Source organism: Notamacropus eugenii, chromosome 7 (assembly GCF_028372415.1).
Source record: "Notamacropus eugenii isolate mMacEug1 chromosome 7, mMacEug1.pri_v2, whole genome shotgun sequence".
NCBI lineage: Eukaryota > Metazoa > Chordata > Mammalia > Diprotodontia > Macropodidae > Notamacropus > Notamacropus eugenii.
This window is the reverse complement of record NC_092878.1, coordinates 154511500-154531214: the sequence shown is the minus strand read 5'-3', so window position 1 is coordinate 154531214 and position 19715 is coordinate 154511500. Positions and strand designations below refer to the sequence as shown.

The following is a 19715-nucleotide window of genomic DNA, read 5'->3' as shown; positions in this document are numbered from 1 at the left end:
AAAAGATATAGATGACGCCATGCTTGAAATACTGAATAAGGGATGGTAGGAGAAATGAAAGGGGATAGACCAACCAGACTGGAAGTTATAGGGTCCCCTAATTTTGATAATGAACTCTCTGAGCTTTTGGATTTTTTCTCTTTTGATCACAATCTGCTCTGCTAACCATGGTTTCTCCTGCCACCTTCCCTTATCACAAAATCCTACTGACTGAATTAATGAAAAGTTTTGACTTTCTGATCTCTCCTGGATCTTCCCAGGAGCATAACATTTATTCTGTGAGTCTCTTATTGGCTATAACTTTTCCCACCATGGTTATTCTCTTTCTCCCAAAGTCTCCATCCTCCAATTTTCTTCCCTGACTCTCGGAGTGACTTCACCACTCTTTTCACTGAGAAGATTGTGGCCAATTATTATGGACCTTCTCCTCCACTCCCCTCTTCTACTCCTCTGAACTCTCAATATCTTCACTTGTCTTCCCTTCCTTCCCCCCAAATTCAGAGGAAGGTGTGGCCCTTATTAGATTTGACCCCTCTAACTTGTACCCTCAACCCTTTCTTCTTCCATCTCCTCCATGACCTTACTTAATAAAGGCTACATCCTTTCTCTGGTATATTACCCTCTTCACTGACTCTTTTCTCTCTGCCTAAAAATATGTTCATGTGTTCCCATGCCAAAAATATATTCCCTTGGTCCCTCCACCCCTTCATTTGTTTCATTCTTTTCATTACTAAACTTCACTGCCTCGTGTTTCCTCACTACCCATGAATTTCTCAGTTCCTAGTCAGATTCCCATCCCCAACAAACAGCCACAGCATCTGATGTCATTTTTTTTTCAGGCCTCATTCTCCTGGACCTGGGGAGGTCTGTGTATGACACTCTTGACTCACTCCATCCTCTTTTGGCTTTCTGGACTTTCAGAATTCTCCTAGTCTGTTTTTTTTTTTTTTTTGTTTTTTTGCTGTTGCCTCATCTGTTTCCAACTCCCTCAAGTGTGGGTGACCTTAACCCTCTTTTTCTTTCCATTGCCTCCCTGGTGATCTCATCTACTCTCATGGTTTCTGTTATCACTCTTTATCAGTTAATTCCTGAATCATATTTCCACCTCCACCCTTTGCCTAGAATCCTAGGACTGGATTTTCAACCACTTGCTAGATAGCTCTACCAAGATGTTCCAGTAAACCATACTCAATTATCCCTAAACTAAATTCATCAACTTTACACCCTAAACATGCCACTTTCCCTAATTGTTCTATTTCTTTTTAATTTATTTTTCTGACACTGCCACCCTTTTACTCTCCCAGACTCATAGTCTTAGAATTATCTTTGACCCTTCCCTCTTTTAGATCTCCTAGATCTTTCCCTGCTACTTTATCTAATCAGTTGGCCAGTCATATCTTATTGATTCTACCTTGGCAATATTTGCCATATCCAGGGTCTTGTTTCTCCTATCACTATAAACACACAAGTGTATGTCTTTATTACCTTCACTTGAACTTTTGTAATAACCCTTTCAATGCTCTCCCTTCCTTCCTCTGGTCTATTCTTTCTATAACCTGTCTGTCACTACTGTTTTCAAAATTATGTTTTATTTTTTAAACAATTAAGCAATTCTTTTTCCCCTCCCAACTCCCTTCCTCCCTTGAAAAAGAGAAAAAGTTAAACAAAACCCTTATAACAATTAAGCAGAGTCAAGCAAAGCAAATTCTCATATTGGTCATATCCAAAAATGCATGTCATCTTGAATCTATCACTTCTCTGTCAGGAGATACACATCTCATTGGCAATGCTCTGGAATTATGGTCAACAATTGTATTGATCTGATTTCTGAAGTCTTTCAAGATCATTCGTTTTTGCAATATTAATGTTAAAATATAAATTATCTCTTCTTTTTGATCACCTCATTCTGCATCAGTTCATAAAAGTCTTCCCAAGTTTCTTGGAAATGATCATTTTATTTCTTTCCATACTACAGTATTCTATGACATTACTATATCCTGCTTTGCCCAGCTATTTTTCAATTGATGTGTACTCTTAATTTTCAGTTCTTTGCTACCTCAAAAAATCTGCTACGAATATTTTTGTACATATTTTCTTTGATTTCCTTATGGTTTAGATCTATCAGTGGTATCACTGAATAGTTTGCATAGTTTAGATGAATAGTGTAGTGACTCTTGGGGCATAGTTTTAACCTGTCATCATCTTTCTGCCATGTCAACATCTTACTACTACAATTGTTACACTAAAAAACCTTTAGTGGCTCCCTATTGCCTGCAAAATAAGATATAAAAATCTATATATCTTTAAGTATATTTATATCTGTGTATATGCACATTTCTCTCTCTCTCTGTCTCTCTCTCTCTCTCTGTGTCTTTCTCTCTCTGTCTCTGTCTCTCTCTGTCTCTGTCTTTCTCTCTCTGTCTCTGTCTGTCTGTCTGTCTCTTCCTCCCCTCCCTTATTGCATTGATCAATTGTCAGATTTGTTGGTGTTTATTTGTTTCTGTTGTATCTGGCACTTCATGACTCCAATGGGATTTTCTTGACAAAGTTACTGGAATGATTTGCTATTTCCTTGTCCAGTTCCATTTTTAGTGTCTTTATTCCCACTCTGGCCCCATGTCTACAGTGGACTTCTACTGCTCCTAGGTGAAGGTTGTTAGAATGACTTGTCTCCTTCCCCCTCCTCCACACCACAAGACCTGAGGGATGTGCATCTCATAGATTGGGGGAGGGTGGGGTGATTCATTTTAAGAACCCCAGGGAAGGAACCTCTAACCAGATTAGCACTATAAATCTAGAGAACTAGATGGACTCAGGTGTAAGTTGTCTGCTTCTTACATAAATAAATCTTCATTAAACAGTTTATTTTTCACCTGAGTGCTTGCATGTGAGGCAAAAGCCTGTTTCCCCTGCTGCAGATCTCTAAATATGAAGCAGATTCAACTGGCTCCAGGGCAAATCCTGGGTGATGGCAAAAGCAGCTGAATTCTGAGGTTTTGGGGGGAGGTTTAGGTTTCTGAGAACTGCTGGGGAGAGATTTTCTTGAGATGTCCTAAAGATAGAATCTGATCTGTGCAGTGAACTCCAGTCAGTGCCACCAATTACGTTTCTCAATTCCTCACTTCCTTCAAGGCCTTAAGGTGCATCTTCCTTCATTAAGCCTGCCCTGACCCTTCCCCAACTGAAACTGATCTTTCCTCCTTGAATTTCTTGTAACCTTTTTCCCCGAATCCCTTGCCATGTTAAGCAGCCTTCCTTGTATCATCTATATTTGTGTACTCATCTTTTCCTCTCTGTCAGAGTAGTGCTTTAAAAGCACAATCTGAGTAATACACTTTTATTTCCAGTAGCTTTCAGATAGTAGGTACTTCATGATTCTATAATCAGATAGTTGGGGAAATGGGCTAGGATCTGGACCTCTGATTTCAGATAGTGTCGCATAGTGGGTAGAGGGCAGCAATTGGAATCAAGAAGACCTGGCATTGAGGCCTGCCTCTAAAACACACAGCACTGGTTGTGTGAGTCACCAAGCACTTAGCACAGTGCCTAGCATATAGTAGGAGTTTGATAAATACTTGAACTGACTTGACTTAACCTCTGAGTGTCTCAACCCGTTCTCTAAGACCATAAGACTCAGACAGGTTGCCATTCAGTGGGGGAGGTTTCCATGTGAAGAATTCTCTACACCAGTGAAATCACAGGTCCAGAAATCACAGATAGGATATATGCACAGAAAGAGATTTATTATTATCATTTTCATTATTAATAGTAATAGCACTTACATCTATATAGCACTTTCAAGTTGGCAAAACCCTTTACAAATATCTTATTCTCACAGCAATCTTGAGTGATAGGTATAATTATCATCTCCATTTAACAGATAGAGAAACTGAAGCCAGAAGAGGTTAAATAACTTGCCCAGGGTCACACATCAGTTGTCTAAGGCTAGATTTGAACTCAGATCTTCCTGACTCAAGACCCAGCACTCTACCTCCTGTGCCACCAACCTTCCTCAAATACAGTGAATTAGTTCAATAAAACAGTAAATTAAAAAGCTCAGGTGAATGGCATGGTCCTATTAGAGGATTTCAAATGAAGGAGAAGTAATGTTAGAAGGGGCCAGGGAAGGCTTCGTAAAGGAAATTACATTGGAAAGAAGCTTTTTTTTTTTTTTAAACAAGTAGACTTTTTATGGGCAATTAGGATTAAGGAGAAGGAAGAGCATGGTACGTATGACCAAAGGGGTGGAAGTGTGCAAAGCAGAAGGTAGATTTGAGGGACAGTATGACTAGTTTGATGGAAGCAAAAAGGTTTTGTTAAAGGAGTTTGTGGATAATAAGATTGGAAAGGTAGATTGTGACTAATTTTTTTTGAAATTTATTTTCCTAAGTCATTACACCCTGAAACATCTCCCTGCTCTGAACAAAATGGGCTTATTTTCCAAACTTAGAATATATTTTCTAACCAACGAATATATATTAAGTGCCTGTCATATATACAAGCATATACTTGTATATACACAAGTGTATATGTATGAACATGTATTAATAGATGAGGAAACTGAGGCAGACAGAAATGATACATTGCTATGTAAATTTATGTATATAGAGATTTACAGTTGCTATAAATTAAGTATGTATATACATAAATGTGTATATGTTGTGTATAATATATACATATATGTACAGGCATGTGTGTTTATATATACATAGACATACATATATCTTATCTACTCATCTCTCCATCCATCTACTCATCTGTCTACTTAATAAACTACTTATCTATTTATCTATCTAATCTAATCTGTCTATCTATCCATCTATCTATCATACATCTGTATTTTACCCAGGCTAGAAGTCTAGCAATCACTCACAGGCCTAATTCCGCCACTGATGGTTGACACAAGAGCTGTATTTCTGACGTAGGCTGGCTCTACTCTCCTAAGCCAGCCAAGCACCCCCCTGATCTGCTCACTCACCATGTTGATCCCATACTTAGTTCAGACACTTGATTGCTTTTAACCCATTGCAACTTGGAACTCCTGAGCTCAGGTGATCTACCAGCTTCAGCCTCTTCAAGTAACTGCAAGTGTGTGTGTTGCCATGCCCAGAAATCATCAAATAATCTTAAAGAAGGATAGGCTGAACAATAGAAGCTATTTTGCTTCCACCTTATAATCTCAAGGGCTGCAAAACTGAGGATATAATTATGCATGAGTAGATTGGTCATTTATGTGATTTCTTATGAAATGAGATGTTAATGTCAAGAGGCAAGCCTGAAAGCCTATCCACTTATCATAGTTCAGAAAAGTACATCCAAACCCAACTCCTTGCTTCCTTGGCAGACCATCAAGCAGCATTTGTGTCTGTGCAGTAGCTTTTATGCTCATTTTTAACAGTATCTTTGTGTTCACTTGATCTTAGGTTTACTGTAATATAATGTGAGTACTATAATAGTGGAGATGACAGTATATTTAGTTCTAATATGCTTGAATTCTGCTTCTCTTAAGCCTACAGAAAAGCAGCATGTCACTGTATATTTTATCCAGCAAGAGAATGTAAGATCTGCATTGCCCACTGGTGCTCCCCTCAAGCCACCAGGCCAGTAGCCATAGCTCCCCAGAACATGTATAGATCATCTTCCCCAAATCTGCAACAACCTTTTTGTCCACGAGAGGCCATTCAGCCTGCAGATGTCTAAATTACAGTGAAGCTTCACCAGCTAAGATTATTCTTATTGTAACTGGAACACATGCATTACCCTCTTATTGATTTGAATTTCTAATAGCTTTCCCTAGTCCCAAGGTGAGGCTGATAATTCAGAGTAGGGAAGAGGGGGGCAGGGCTGGCAAAACCTATGGTTTCAAGTTGGTTGTTCCAGCTGGGTCCAAAACTTATTGGATGATATGGAATATTGTTCAAAATATTTAAAAATATGAAATCTATAGCTCTAGAGTTCTTAATGGTTAGGCTTTCCTCTTTCTGGTCTTGATGTCTCACATTCAAAAGACTCAGATCCTTACATCATGCTATGATCATGTAAAAACAAAAAACTAAAGAAAAAACTCCTCTAAGGAGCTATCTCTCAAGCCATTTTCCACTTTCCCTATGATCTCTTCGACGGTGGTGAGAAGTTTCTGTAGGCACCCCATCTAACTTGTGGGAAACAGATAATGAGATAGTTGAAGGTCTGGGATCCAGTTCTGGGTGCTAGACTGAACGAAGAGTAGATAGTGAGGTAGTCTTCTTCTGCCTTTTTGCCCCAGCTCAGTAAGAGGTACAGCAGCTGTTAATCACAGGACTCAGAATCAATATGGGTCCTGTCCACATTTCAGGGCTCTGGCAGTTTCAGATGGCTACATCCCTAATGGAAGCCTGAGAGTCTCAGTCTGCTAACTGGCAGTGGCTGTTTGCATTTCATGGTCCTCGTGGCAGTTAGCAATCTCAAGGACAGGAGAAGGGAGAGAATAGCAGTGGATTCTGCATTCTGACATCTGAATCCCATCTCTCTTATCACATCTTTCTGTCCATTGTAAGTATGTGGCCCCCAATGTCTCTCTCCCCACATCACCATCTTTACCCTAAGCTCAGAGGAAAAATAATAAAAGTTCAAATAGATGAGAGTACCAATTTTTGTAGTGAGTGAAGAGTAGCCCTGCCGCTGACATGTCCTAGCTCTTTCCTCTCCCTTCTTCTCCCTCTACTCTGTTTCACTTAGTGATCTCAACTCCCATCAATTAAACAATTGTTTCTTTGCAGTTCTTTCTAGACAGCTTTGTCCAACCCTAACTTCTCTTCTAACTTCAAGGCTCACATTTCTAACTGCTTATTGAATATTTCAAAATGGCGGTCCCACAGTCATCTTAAACTCAACATATCTAAAACAGAATTTATTATCTTTCCCCCAAATCCTCTCCCCTATTAGAACTTTCCTGTTCTGTTGAAGGCACTATCATTATCCCAGTCACCTTAGATCACTTGTTTCCTCACTATTTTTCTACTTTCATATTCAGCTCTCAGCCAAAGTTTTATCAATTCTATCTTCATAATCTAGCTACAGTCAATTAAGCAGTGCCGTAGAAAGAACACCGGACCTGGAATCATTAGGACCTGAGTTCAGATCTGGTCTCAGACACTAGCAGTGTGACCCTGGGCAAGTCATTTAGCCTCAGTTTCCGTATCTATAAAATGGGGATATTAATAGCTCTTACCTTCCAGGATTGTTGTGAGGATCAAAGGAAATAATTGTAAAGCAATTAACACAATGCCTAGAGGACAATATTAGCTATTATTATTTCTTTATATAAACCTCCTTCTCTCTTCTGACACTGCAGCCACCCTGGTGCAAGCCCTCATCACCTCACATCAGTAATATTACAACAGATTTTGAGTTGGTCCATCTTCCACTCAGCTGTCAGACTGATCTTCCCAATACACAGATCTGACCCTGTCACCCCCTACCCCATTCAGATAAACTTTCAGGGCTCTGTATTACCTCCAGGATCAAATATAAACATCTGTTTGGCTTTTACAACTTTTTATTACCTGCTTCTCCTCTACCTTTCCAGGGCTCTTGCTTATGCCTTACTCACCCCATATGCTCTTTGATCCTTAGGTTCTTCAAATGTGATGCTCCATCTCTCACCTTCCTACATTTTCACTGGCTGTCCCCCTTGCCTGGAATTCTCTCCCTCCTTGTCCCTACTTCCTGGCTTCTCTGGTTTCCTTCAAGTTTCAGCTAAAATTCCATCTGCAAGAAGTCATTATTTTATTACTGTCAATTCTAGAGTCTTTTCATAATATTATTTCTAATTTATCCAGGGTTGTGATAGAGGGCAAGACCTCATCTGGCTCTAGGTCCAGCTCCTACTTCCAAGCCTGGATTATATAAGGAAGCAAAACCTGACCTCAGTTAGCTTCCCAGCTACAGATTATGCTGTGGGAAACAGTACTTGGACTCATCAGACCTACTTACCTCTTGGCAGTAACACCCAAACTCACTCTCCCATCCTTGCTAATTTCAGGTTCTTTAGATTTGATTGCAAAACATCAAATACATTATTATCAACACTTCATCTCTGGCGAGAAGGGTTCTTTTCCTAAATTTTAAATTATCTTCCAGAAATCCAAATCCCATTCTCAAACAACATTATCTTAACTAGCCAAATATCATTTTTTCCCAAATAATTTTTTTTCCTTTTCTCCATCCCTGACATTCAAAGGGCAGCGGTTATGAAAATACAATCTGAGCCTCTATGGTCTTCAATTTCAAGCCCAAGACTTAATCTTTGAAAGAGAATCTTGAGAAAGGAAAGTATTCAGGTTGTTTCTGGTCGTGTCATTCGCCTCAAACAAATCACCAGAAGTTGCTGGTTTGGACAAGTCTGGTGTAGATCTCAGTTACACCTTAGATATATGCCCCTTGAAAACAACACATCTCTCTATTGTATTAGGTTACCAGATAGATGCTTTAATTCTCTTGGGGGTGGGGACACACTAAGTCCCAGGACAATTCTCTCTCAGAAACACAGGGACCATCTTACCCACATTCAATAGCCCTAAGTCTGGATAATACTATAAGCCTAGTTCATGACCATGGCCCCCATCCTCATATCCTACAGATACTCCCCCTTTCTAATAGCCATTGTTGGTGTTTATAGTTTCTTATCTTCCCTCAGGATTTTGTGCATAAAAAACATGCTGTGCTTCAAAAAAACTTAATTAACATTTTAATTTAATTTTAAAATGTTAATTACTATGTGATCCTGTTAATCATCCCAATGATCCTCTAGAGCTTATCCATGAAAAATTTCATGAGCCCATTTCCCAGATGTATAGAAAGCCTGAACTACTTATCTTCAGTCCTAGATTAATAAGTTCATGGAAACAGGATATTTTAAGGGATAATTGATTCAAAACAATAAGTTCAACCTGTAGTTTCTTAACAAAAGACATTGCATAACTAAGGTAGTACTTGTACTGGAGAGAGGTAAGAGTCTTCAACCCACCTCTCTTGTTCTATAATGGAAGCTGCTGGTCAGGAAATGAGCATGGTAGCAACCCCTTCCTCATGAATGTGTTCTTAGGATCAGCTAGAGCATAAAGTACTTTTACCCCTTAAAGTATAGTTCATAAATGTCCCTTATTATCGAAACTTGATTTCCTACAAAACTTCTTATTTATTTCTACATAATAATTGTGGAATGAAAAAAGGAGGATGCTTTAGAGCCAGGGTTCTTTTTGTTTTGGCTACTCTTTTGGCAGTCTGGCAGAGCCTATGGATCCCTCCTCAGAATAATGTTCTTAAATTTGTAAAATGAAATATATAGGACTACAAAAAAAACATTATATTGAATCATAATTATCAAAATATTAAAAAAAAAAAACAAGTTCACCAACCCAGGTTAGGAATTTTTGCTCTAGATGCTAAGGCATATACTGCAGTGTTGTAAAGAGTGGCTTGAGATAGCAAGAGTTTAAAAGTGATGAATTGAGATAAGGAAGACAAATGTATATATTTTCTTTTTTATCCAATCAATTATAAAAACAATTTTTAACAATTATTTTTTTAATTTTGAGTACTAAATTCTCTCCTTCCCCCCTGCACTCCCTCATTGAGTAGGCAAGCAATTTCAGATAGGTTATACACATGTAGTTATGCAAAGCATATTTCCATTTTAGTCATGTTGTAAAAGAAAACAGACCAAAAAAGACAAGAAAAATAAAGAAAATAAAGTTTGTTTCAATCTGCATTCAGACTCCGTGAGATCTTTCTCCGGTGGTGGATAGCATTTTTCATAATTAATTTTTCTCAGTTGTCTGAGATCATTGTATTGCTGAGAGTAACTAAGTCATTCACAGTTGGTCATTGTTACAATGTTGCTGTTACCGTATACAGTGTTCTACTGGTTCTGCTCACTTTACTTTGTATCAGTTCATATAAGTCTTTGCAGGTTTTTCTGAATGCATCCTGCTCATCATTTCTTATAGCACTATAGTATTCTGTCACAATCTATGCCACAATGTTCAGCCAAGCTCCAATTAATGGGCACCCCCTCAAATTCCAGTTCTTTGCCATCACAAAAAGAGCTGCTATAAATGTTTTGTCTATATAGGTAATTTTTCTTCTTTCTCTCTCTCTTTCTTTAGGTTACAGACTTAGTAGTGGTATTGCTAGGTCAAAGGGTATTCACAGTTTTATAGCTTTTGGGTCATTATTCTAATTTGTTTTCCAGAATGGTTGGATCAGTTCACAACTCCACCAATAGTGCTTTAGTATCCCAATTTTCCTATATCCCTTCCAACATTTGCAATTTTCCTTTTCTGTCATATAAGTCTGATAGACGTGAGGTGATACTCAGAATTGTTTTAATTTGTACTTCTCTAATCTCACTAGCTGTTTAGAGAATTTTTATATGATTATAGATAGCTTTGATTTCTTTGTTTGCAAATTGCCTGTCCATATAATCTGAGCACTTATCAATTGATAAGTAAGATAGATTTCTATATCCCAACTGAGTGCATATGTTATTCCCTCTTTGAGCCAGTTCCAATTCTAAGGTTCACATGCTCCCCTTCACCTACTTCCATTTCCTTTCACTGTAAAAGCTCTTTTATGCCTTTTATATGTGAGAACTTATTTCATTCTACCTCTCCCTTCCCCCTTCTCCCAGTGCATCCCTCTTTCTCATCCCTTAATTTTACTGTTTTTAGATAATCATCTCATCATATCCAACTCATACCTGTGCCCTCTGTCTATGTGCACTCCTTCAAACTGCCCTAAATAATGAGAAAGGTCTTAGGAATTACATGCATCATCTTCACTTGTAGGAATATAAGCAGTCTAACCATATTGAAACTTTTATGATTTTTCATTCCTGTTTACCTTTTCATGTTTCTCTTTAGTCTTCTTTTGAGAGTCAAATTTTCAATTCAGCTCTGGTATTTTCTTCAGGAATGCTTGAAAATCCACTGTTTCATTAAATGCCATTTTCCCCCCTAACAGATTATACTTGATTTTTCTGGGTAGGTGATCCTTAGATATAATCCCAGCTCTTTTGCCCTCCAGGATATCAAATTCTAAGCTCTCCAGTTCCTTATTATAGAAACTGCTAAGTCTTGTGTTATTCTCACCATGGCTCCATGATATTTTCATTGTTTCTTTCTGACTGCTTGGAATATTTTCTCCTTCTCCTGGGAGCTCTGTAATGTGGGAGTTTCCAGGTCTCTTTCAGAAGGTAACCAGTGGCTTCTTCCAATTTCCATTCTACCCTCTGGTTCTAGAATATCAGGGCAGTTTTCCATGACAATTTCTTGAAAGATGATGTCTAGGTTCTTTTTTTGATCATGGATTTCAGATAGTACAACAATTATTAAATTATTTCTCCCTGATCTATTTTTGTGGTCAGTTGTTTTCCTGATCAGATATTTCACATTTTATTCTATCCTTGTCATTCTTTTGATTTTGTTTTATTGTTTCTTGATGTCTCTCAAAGTTATTAACTTCCACTTGCCCAATTCTAATTTTTATTTTCTTCAGTGAGCTTTTGTTCCTCCATTTCCATTTGCCTAATTCTATTTTTTAAGGAGTTCTTCTCTTTGTAGGATTTTGGTGCTTTTTTGGCCATTTGGTCTATTCTATTTTTAAGGTGTTTTTTTCTTCAGTATTTTTTTGTGCCACTGATAACAAACTGTTGACTATTTTTCCCACACTTTCTTGCACCACTTCATTTCATTTTCCAAATTTTCCTTTACCTCTCTAATTTGATTTTGAAAATCCTTTTTGAGCTTTTCTGAAAATTCTTTTTGGGCTAGAGATAAATTCATATTTTTCTTTAATTTAGATGTAGTGGTTTTGACTTTGTTGTCTTCTGAGTTTATGTTTTGATATTCCCTATCACCATAGTAATTTTCTATTGTCATGTTCTTTCTTTGGAATTATTCATTTTTCCAGCCTATCTCTTGACTTTTAACTTGTTGCTAAAGTTGGGCTCTGTTCCTGGGGCAGAGAGGCACTGTTACATGCTTCAGGTTTTTCATACTGCTTTTTTCATAGATAGTTCTGGGAGACTGTAAATTTTCAGTTCTTCCAAGGAGGTATGATCTAGGGAGAGGTGTGGTCATTGTTCTCCTAACCTGTGCTCTGGTCTTTGATTGATCATGAGCATTCTTTTCTACCCTCAAACTGTGACCAAGGTCCCTACTTTCTTGTGGCCACAAGCACCTGTGGCTTAGTGCTTCTCCTTGACTTGGGAATGTGACCTAGGACTGCAACCTGGATCCATATATGGGCAATGCAACAGAGTCCTGCATCCAGTTCAAGAAAAGGGTGTCCTGTAATCTCCTTTTTACCAGTTGTCCAATCCCCTTACTGTCTGTGTACTGAGTGCTCTGGAAGCTGCCTCTGTTGCTGATTCAGTCATCCCCAAGGTCTGCTGCTGACTTTCCGGAGTGCTGACCTCCTAAGTTGTCTTGGGCTGAGAAATTGTGTCGTCTTGTCCTTTTGTGGGTTCTGCAACTCCAGAATTCATTTGGGGTGTTATTTTAAAGTTGTTTGGAGAATTTGGGAGAACTCAAGAGATTCCCTGCCTTTACTCCACAATCTTGGCTTCTCTCTCTCTCTCATTCTGTGTGTGTGTGTGTGTGTGTGTGTGTGTGTGTGTGTGTCACACACACACACGCACACGAACACATTTTGGTACAACTATTTAGTCTATACAGCATTTTGAAAACCAGGAAAAAATCTTACCCATTGGGAGGGGCTGGGTATTTGTTGATGATATTAGAATTTAGAGTCAAAATTATGGCACATTTTTGTTGATTTAAAAATATTGTAATTTTTCTGATTAAAATACTTGATGGTGGCTGATTAATCTTTCAAAATCAAAAGCTGTGCCTTTTAAATGCAGAAAAATCTTGACCTTAATAGTGGGAGAAAAAACCTGAAGAAAATCTGTATTCAACAATCTCAAATATAAAGCAAAGTGTGATTAATCACCTAGCATAACTCTAGGTTGATAGGGGAGTGATTATGTAATTCAGTTGTTTACACATTTGTGGGAAAATAATGTTATAAAAATCTGCATTCTACTTTTTAAAAAAGTTAACTTGTTTTAGTACCTTATTTTTTGAGTTCTATAGAATAAGCTCCTTTAAACCAGGGTTTGTGTTTTATTATGATCTTGTCCCCTCACCCATGTATTACAACTGCTCTGTTAGTAGTTACCAGTATTAATGATATGCTGGGTACGGCAGAGGATGCCTTTGCTTCCAAAGACCAAAGATAGCGGATCCTCACGTTTAAAATCAGTATTCCATTACTACATATACAAAATCTTTAACCCTAAAAGAAATAAGTGAACAAACAAATATTTCCTTACAAACTGAAATACATCCCCACCACAATGAGACAGTAACACCTATTTATCTAAAGGTTTGACACCTTGGGCTCTTTAGACAACAGATGGGAACCTGGAGATAAAGAGAAAACTTATCTAAGAAGCAGTGATAACTTTAACACTGGAAAGTCAGGTTTTTTTTTTTTTTTACTTTGAAATAAATATTTTCATACTATTATCTGTGTTTTCTTTATGGATTAAAAAAATTGTTTCAGCATGGGGGGACATGGACCAAAGTCACCTAAAATGGGCAGGCAGGGTTGGGTAGCAATGTGTAGCCATGAAGGGGGTGCCCAAGTCAATGATATCACAAATCTATTTGAGCATTATGAATAATTATAATTGTGGATGTTAGTAATAGTGACCCCAAATCATCGAATAAAGTTCGATTGCTTAAGTACAGACTGCTTTAGAAGCCAGGGCCAATAAAAACAAGTAAAAGACTGAGGATTCATTCCCAACTCACTAATAGAGTTTTATCGATTTTTATAGAAATTAATTATTTGGAAAATTCACTGATATAAAATGTATCAACATCTGACACCATACTGCTATATTCTAAGTTTTTAGTCTACTAATTAGCAATCAGGGTCATGAAATACATGCCTTGTGTCTGTAACACTGGTAGCTTAATTAAGAATAGATGAAAAATTTGTTGGAATCTTTTTTTTAAATGAAGCTTAACATATCTCTCTTGGAACAACAAAAGGGGAAAAGATCTTAGATATTCAAAGACTGAGGATGTCTCTACCCCTTTTAGCTCAGCTGGAAGCTCCATTGTTTGTTTCTTTTAAGGAAACATAACTCTAGCATGTTGGCTAAATGATCCATTAAATTTGTTTCTTGCATGTATTTATCTTAAGTACCTTGCAAAAACTTAACTTTGCTTTCAGTACTGTTAGGTTGTCATAGGTTGATGAATTCAAGTTTCTATTTCGCATATAATATTTTAAATTTTTTTTCTTTAGAGTTATAATGCCACCATCAACTGGGCGTCTTTGTCCAAGAAGGAGTGTTTGAAGTATGGTGGGGAACTCGTGGGCAACAACTGCAAATATGTTCCTGATATCACACTCATGTCCTTCATCCTCTTTCTTGGGACATACACATGCTCTATGGCCCTGAAGAAGTTCAAAACCAGCCGCTATTTTCCAACTACAGTAAGTCTCTTGACATTTAAATGTAATGCATGAAGGTCCGTCTTGAAAACATCCCCCTCACTATAGGGATGACTGTAAATTCAGGGATGATAATAATAATAAATAATGATACACCATCTAAAACAGACATTAAATTTTATGACCTTTTTTGGTGTTAACTCCAAATTGACCAGAGTTTGAATCATTTTTTCTGTCAGTTGCTATTTGTATGGCCTTGGGTAGGTCACTTTATTTCTAGAGCTCAATTCCTTAGCTATAAAATGAGGAGGTTTAGACCAGATGATCTCTGAAGTCCCTTCTAGCTTCAGCTCTATGATGGAGCTACCCTGCCGATACAGCGGCTATAATTGTGTGTGTATACACATATATGTGTGTGTATATATACATACACACATGCACACATATATACACACATGTATACACATGCATGTATGTATACGTATATATATACATGTGTGTGTGTGTGTGTGTATATTTGTGGTTGTTATTCAGTTGTTTCAGCTATGTCTTACTCTTCATGACTCCATTTGGGGTTTTCTTGGCAAAGATACTAGAGTGGTTTGCCATTTCCTTCTCCAGCTCATTTTATGGATGTGGAAACTGAGGTAAACAGGATTAAATGACTTGCCCAGGGTTGCATAGATAGTATCTGAGGCCAGATTTGAACTCAGGAAGATGAGTCTTCCTGACTCCAGGCCCAGCACTCTATCCACTGCAGCGCCACCTAGCTGTCTGCATACATGTACATGTATGTATGTGGAGGTATGCATAAGGTGTACATATATGTGTACGTTATTTATCTTTCATTTTCAAAGACAGCCAACAACATCATGGGTGATGGCTTGACTTGTGCATGAATTGGATTTAAGTGAGGCTGAATTGCACACAATTGTCAGTTTCATTCTCTCATCCTGAGTCATCAGAGCCCAGTGGCAGGACAACAGTCAAGATCACTGGCAATGGCTTGGGATGCATGTGTATATGTACACATACATATATATAATATTATATACATGTGTATATAAACACAATATAATTATAGTTATTGGTTCAGGCATCTGAGCTCTTCTTGCACATGCCTGGATGCACTTGAAATCAGCAATGTTATTTATTGAGATAAGACCCAAATTAAGTTTATAGTAGCTCTTTATAGCCTTTTTCCATGTACAATTGAATTAAAATGATTCTTTACATCTAATTCCATTCACCAAAGTGTAAAATGCTAACCTTCTCAGGTCATTTTGAGGAAATTTAATTCTTTTTCATCAATGAACTTTTCTGTGAGACTCTGTGTGTACATCTTAAGAAATCCTTGTATCTGGCTTGTATCTAAAAAGGAAGTGAAGTGAACTTGTAAGAGTCAAGTAAGGAAATTTTCTTACCTTCATAGGAACATCATACCAATAGTTCATATGTAAACTCAGGGATCTGGTCCTATTTAGTATATGGAAAAAAAAAGGACAAGGAAGATGAACTGTGCTGAGCTCATTTGTAAATAGGTACTCATGAGTAAGAGGAAGGAGAAAGGGTTGGCTAGCCTAATCCTCCACGGTCAATTCTAATTGGAAGAGTCTGGGATTCCCTAATTTGAGTATCCGAGAAGCCTCATAATTCAAATTCCTTGAAACAGAAAGAAGCTACTTCAGAATGAGGAATATAGTAAATATATTAATTAATATGTTTATTATAATATACTATATTGATATATGGTTATATTTTAATGATACATAATAAATAAAATATATTTAATTTCTCGCCCCCTCGGAAAAAGGGCATCCTTTTAGTTGTCTACACTAAAGGCTCTCCATGTTAAACAAAATCCTGGGTGAATGTCTTTGTGGACACTTTTCTCAGAGCATCAAATTTCAAAAACATTTTCAAGTAAATGTCCATGAAGCAATACCATTCAAAATCTAAGACCTGAACTGAACTCTTTTTTGAGCTCATTTTCTCCAGTTAGAGCCAGAAAAACCTGAATTCAAATCCTGCCTCAGATACTTAATGGCTTTCTGGTCTTGAGCAGGCCATGTAATTTCTCTGTGCCTCAGTTTCCTAATCTGTAAAATAAAAGATAGCTCTGATGAACTCCAAGGGCCCCTTCTAGTCCTCATTTTCTTGTCCCCATGGACCCTAATTTTAGCCTCTTTTGGGGGAATTTTTCATTTATTTGGAGGCACTTTCCTTTCATTTTTCCTCCCCTTTCCTGAAAGTATCCTCTTTAAAATAAAACCAACAGACTAGAACAGGTGCTTTCTGAAATATGAGTAAGGATCTCATGGGCATCTTAAGATCTGCTAAATATTCCATTTCCAGTCAATTTAAGAGAAGTTTTTAAAAGCTAAATGTGCAGAGATGATATAACTCCCAAGTTGCTAATGGCTCTGCAGATGTCTAGAATTTCTTCTGTTTTGGTAGACCAAGGTCATTTTCTAGCCAGACATAACTATTAAACAGAGAAGGATGGGCAGATAAAAAAGGCACTGCCTTGAAGGTATTTCAGTTGTTCTGCTTTCTCTGGGCTAAGTATTCCCACAGGCTTGTACCAGCCTGTGATGGGAACAGGACAAAGAAAAATCAGATGATTGCTAGTAGTAGTTTTCAAGAGTAGTATACTCTGTAACATTTTCATTAAAGAATGTCAACCCATCAGATACCAACATCTTTCTGCAAAATTGGCGTCCAAGTATAGTTTGAATATGACACAGAAAGAGGCATTAGAAGTGAGATGGGGACTGGATCTGTTCTCTTATTGGCTCAGAGAGCTTATCCTATGCTCCAACAATGGAGACTGACATCTTCTCTGTAACTTGGATTTTTAGAGGGTTGTCTAGAACATTCAGAGTTAAGAGAAATTGTCCAGGGTCACACAGTGAATCATATGTCACAATTTGGACCTAAGTCCAGGGCTTCCTGATTCTCTATGAACTAGACCATGCTGCCTGATGTTAGAATTAGGAGGAAGAACTGTATACACCAAAACAATTTCACACATTTTTATGGGTGCCATTTGTCAAGATGTGTTTCTTGACGTGATTTTTGTGATCACTACAGACCACTTGAACAGAAAGAGAAAATAGATGAGTTCAGGTTACAAATCCTAAGTGTTGACACAGAGGTATGGTTCAGCAGTAGTGACAAATTTCAACTCCCTAGACATGCCAAAGCTCTCTCCAAAAGCCCAAAACAGAGCAGCTACCAACTTCTTTTCTTGTCTTAGTAGTAACTTCATCCTTCAGGAAGTGGAGGAACCAACAAAGAGGAATTCTGTTTGGGAGAACTAGGAGGAAACAGTTGCTGGGGTGAAAATGATGAGAACCTTGGGGGAAAAGCTTTCTGCCTCCGAGAGTTTGAGATAGAGGTTTTCTGTTCATTCTTCGCTCTTGAAGAAGATCAAAATAATATCATGGAGCGATGTCTTTATTTGTGCATGAATTAGATTTAAGTGAGGCAGGGCTGCCCAAAATCATCAGCCTCACTCTTCTCCAGAGTCATCTGAGTCCAGTGGCAAGACAAAAATCAAGATAACTGGTGATGGCCCTGCTTGCAATGGGTAACCTTGGCCTTTCTAAATTAAAGTCACAATTTGAGGGTCTTCCCCTCCCAGACTGATATTTTTGTGATGGTAAATTAGTCCATCTTTCATCTCAGTTCTTTATCTAGCCTTTAGTGATAGAAGAGGAAAGGAGATCTTGGCGTAACTGGGCATGCACCCTAGACTTTGAAGGGTTCAGAGGAAATATATATCCCCTCAATTAAAATTCTACAAGAGAATTCAGTGAGGGTAGAAGGCGTGGACAGGAAACTCTCAGAAATGACATTCCAAAGATATAAGAAGAATCAATTGAGGGGAAAAAAGGGAGGGAGTTGTCTGAAGAAGTTGATGTGTATACACAAAGAACCCACCAACTGACTTCTATTGTCAAAAGATATTTACAGAAAATGGAAGCAAGGGAAAATGAGATGATGAGACAATTCTCATCATCAGCAAAACTCTTTCATTCTTATTTTGCTATTATTTTCTTTGCCAGAGGAGAATGAATCATCTTTATACTGGAAAAAACAGAACAGAAATGGCTGATGGGGAGTCAATTTCCTAAGTAATTAAGGAGATAGTAAAAGAAAACCTAACCAGCCTTGATAAATATGTTTCCTTCCACAAATGGAGCTGGTGGATAAAATTGCTAAACTACTGTCTGTGATCTATGAAAGATTACATTGAGAATACTCCAAAAGTCTTTGGAGTAGTTTTAAGCATTAATAATCATTCATGATCCACGACTTCTGGAATATCCTGTAGTATAAGAGAGGTGCTCCAGGACTGGAAAAGGACAATAATAGTTAGCATTTAGTATTGATAAAGTGCTTTATACTTTGGAAAACACTCTACAAATATTGTATCATTTGATCCACCTGACAACCCTGGGAGGTAGGTGCTGTAGTTATCACCCCCATTTTACAGATGAGGCTACTGAGGCAAAGATAAGTGACTTGCCTAGGATCACCAAGCTAGTAAGTATCTGAGGTGTGATTTGAATTCAAGTCTCCTGGACTTCAGGTTTATCACTCTATCCATTGTAGCAGTTAGCTACCTTTCTAATGTCCAAGATTTTTTTAAAGGGAGGTCAGGAGGAATGGATTTGATAAACAAGAGATCAATGAACTTTTGACTTTGATTCTCAGTAAAATTTTAGAATGTGTTATCAAAGACATGGTCAGCAAACATCTAGATAGAGACTTCTCATTTGTATGAAGTTTCTGTGTCTCCAGAGTGGAAGAGCTTTAATATAGGCCTATGGTTAAGGCTAGGGTCATTTTTCCAGAGGTACCCTTTGTCCTTCCTGGTGATGTGGTCCTCTCAATTATGGAGAATACTCACTCAGAATGCAATGAAAATCAGCACATCTTTATCTTTATCTCCTTGCTGATAAAGAGTTACATGTAAACATGGAGATAATAGTATTTGTATCCTACATCCAAGGCAGTGAGATAGGACAATGGATAAAGTGCCAAGTCTGAAGTCAAGAAGACTAATATTCATGAATTCAAATGTGACCTCAGATACTTAGTAGCTGTGTGACCTTGGGCAAGTCCTTAACGCTGTTAGCTTCAGTTTTCTATGAAAAAATGAGCTGGAGAAAAAAATGGCAAATCACTCCAGT

At 37.8% G+C, this 19715-nt stretch overlaps 1 protein-coding gene across 4 annotated transcripts in view; it reads left to right on the top strand.

The window, feature by feature from the left end:
• The window catches only part of SLC4A4 (solute carrier family 4 member 4), a 387105-nt gene that overhangs the window by 322409 nt on the left and 44981 nt on the right, over positions 1–19715 (top strand). For all 4 annotated transcript variants that reach the window (XM_072624425.1, XM_072624427.1, XM_072624426.1 and 1 more), the window contains exon 16: positions 14365–14556. In XM_072624425.1, coding sequence (XP_072480526.1) covers positions 14365–14556 — 192 coding nt within the window. The remainder of the gene's footprint in view (positions 1–14364; positions 14557–19715) is intronic.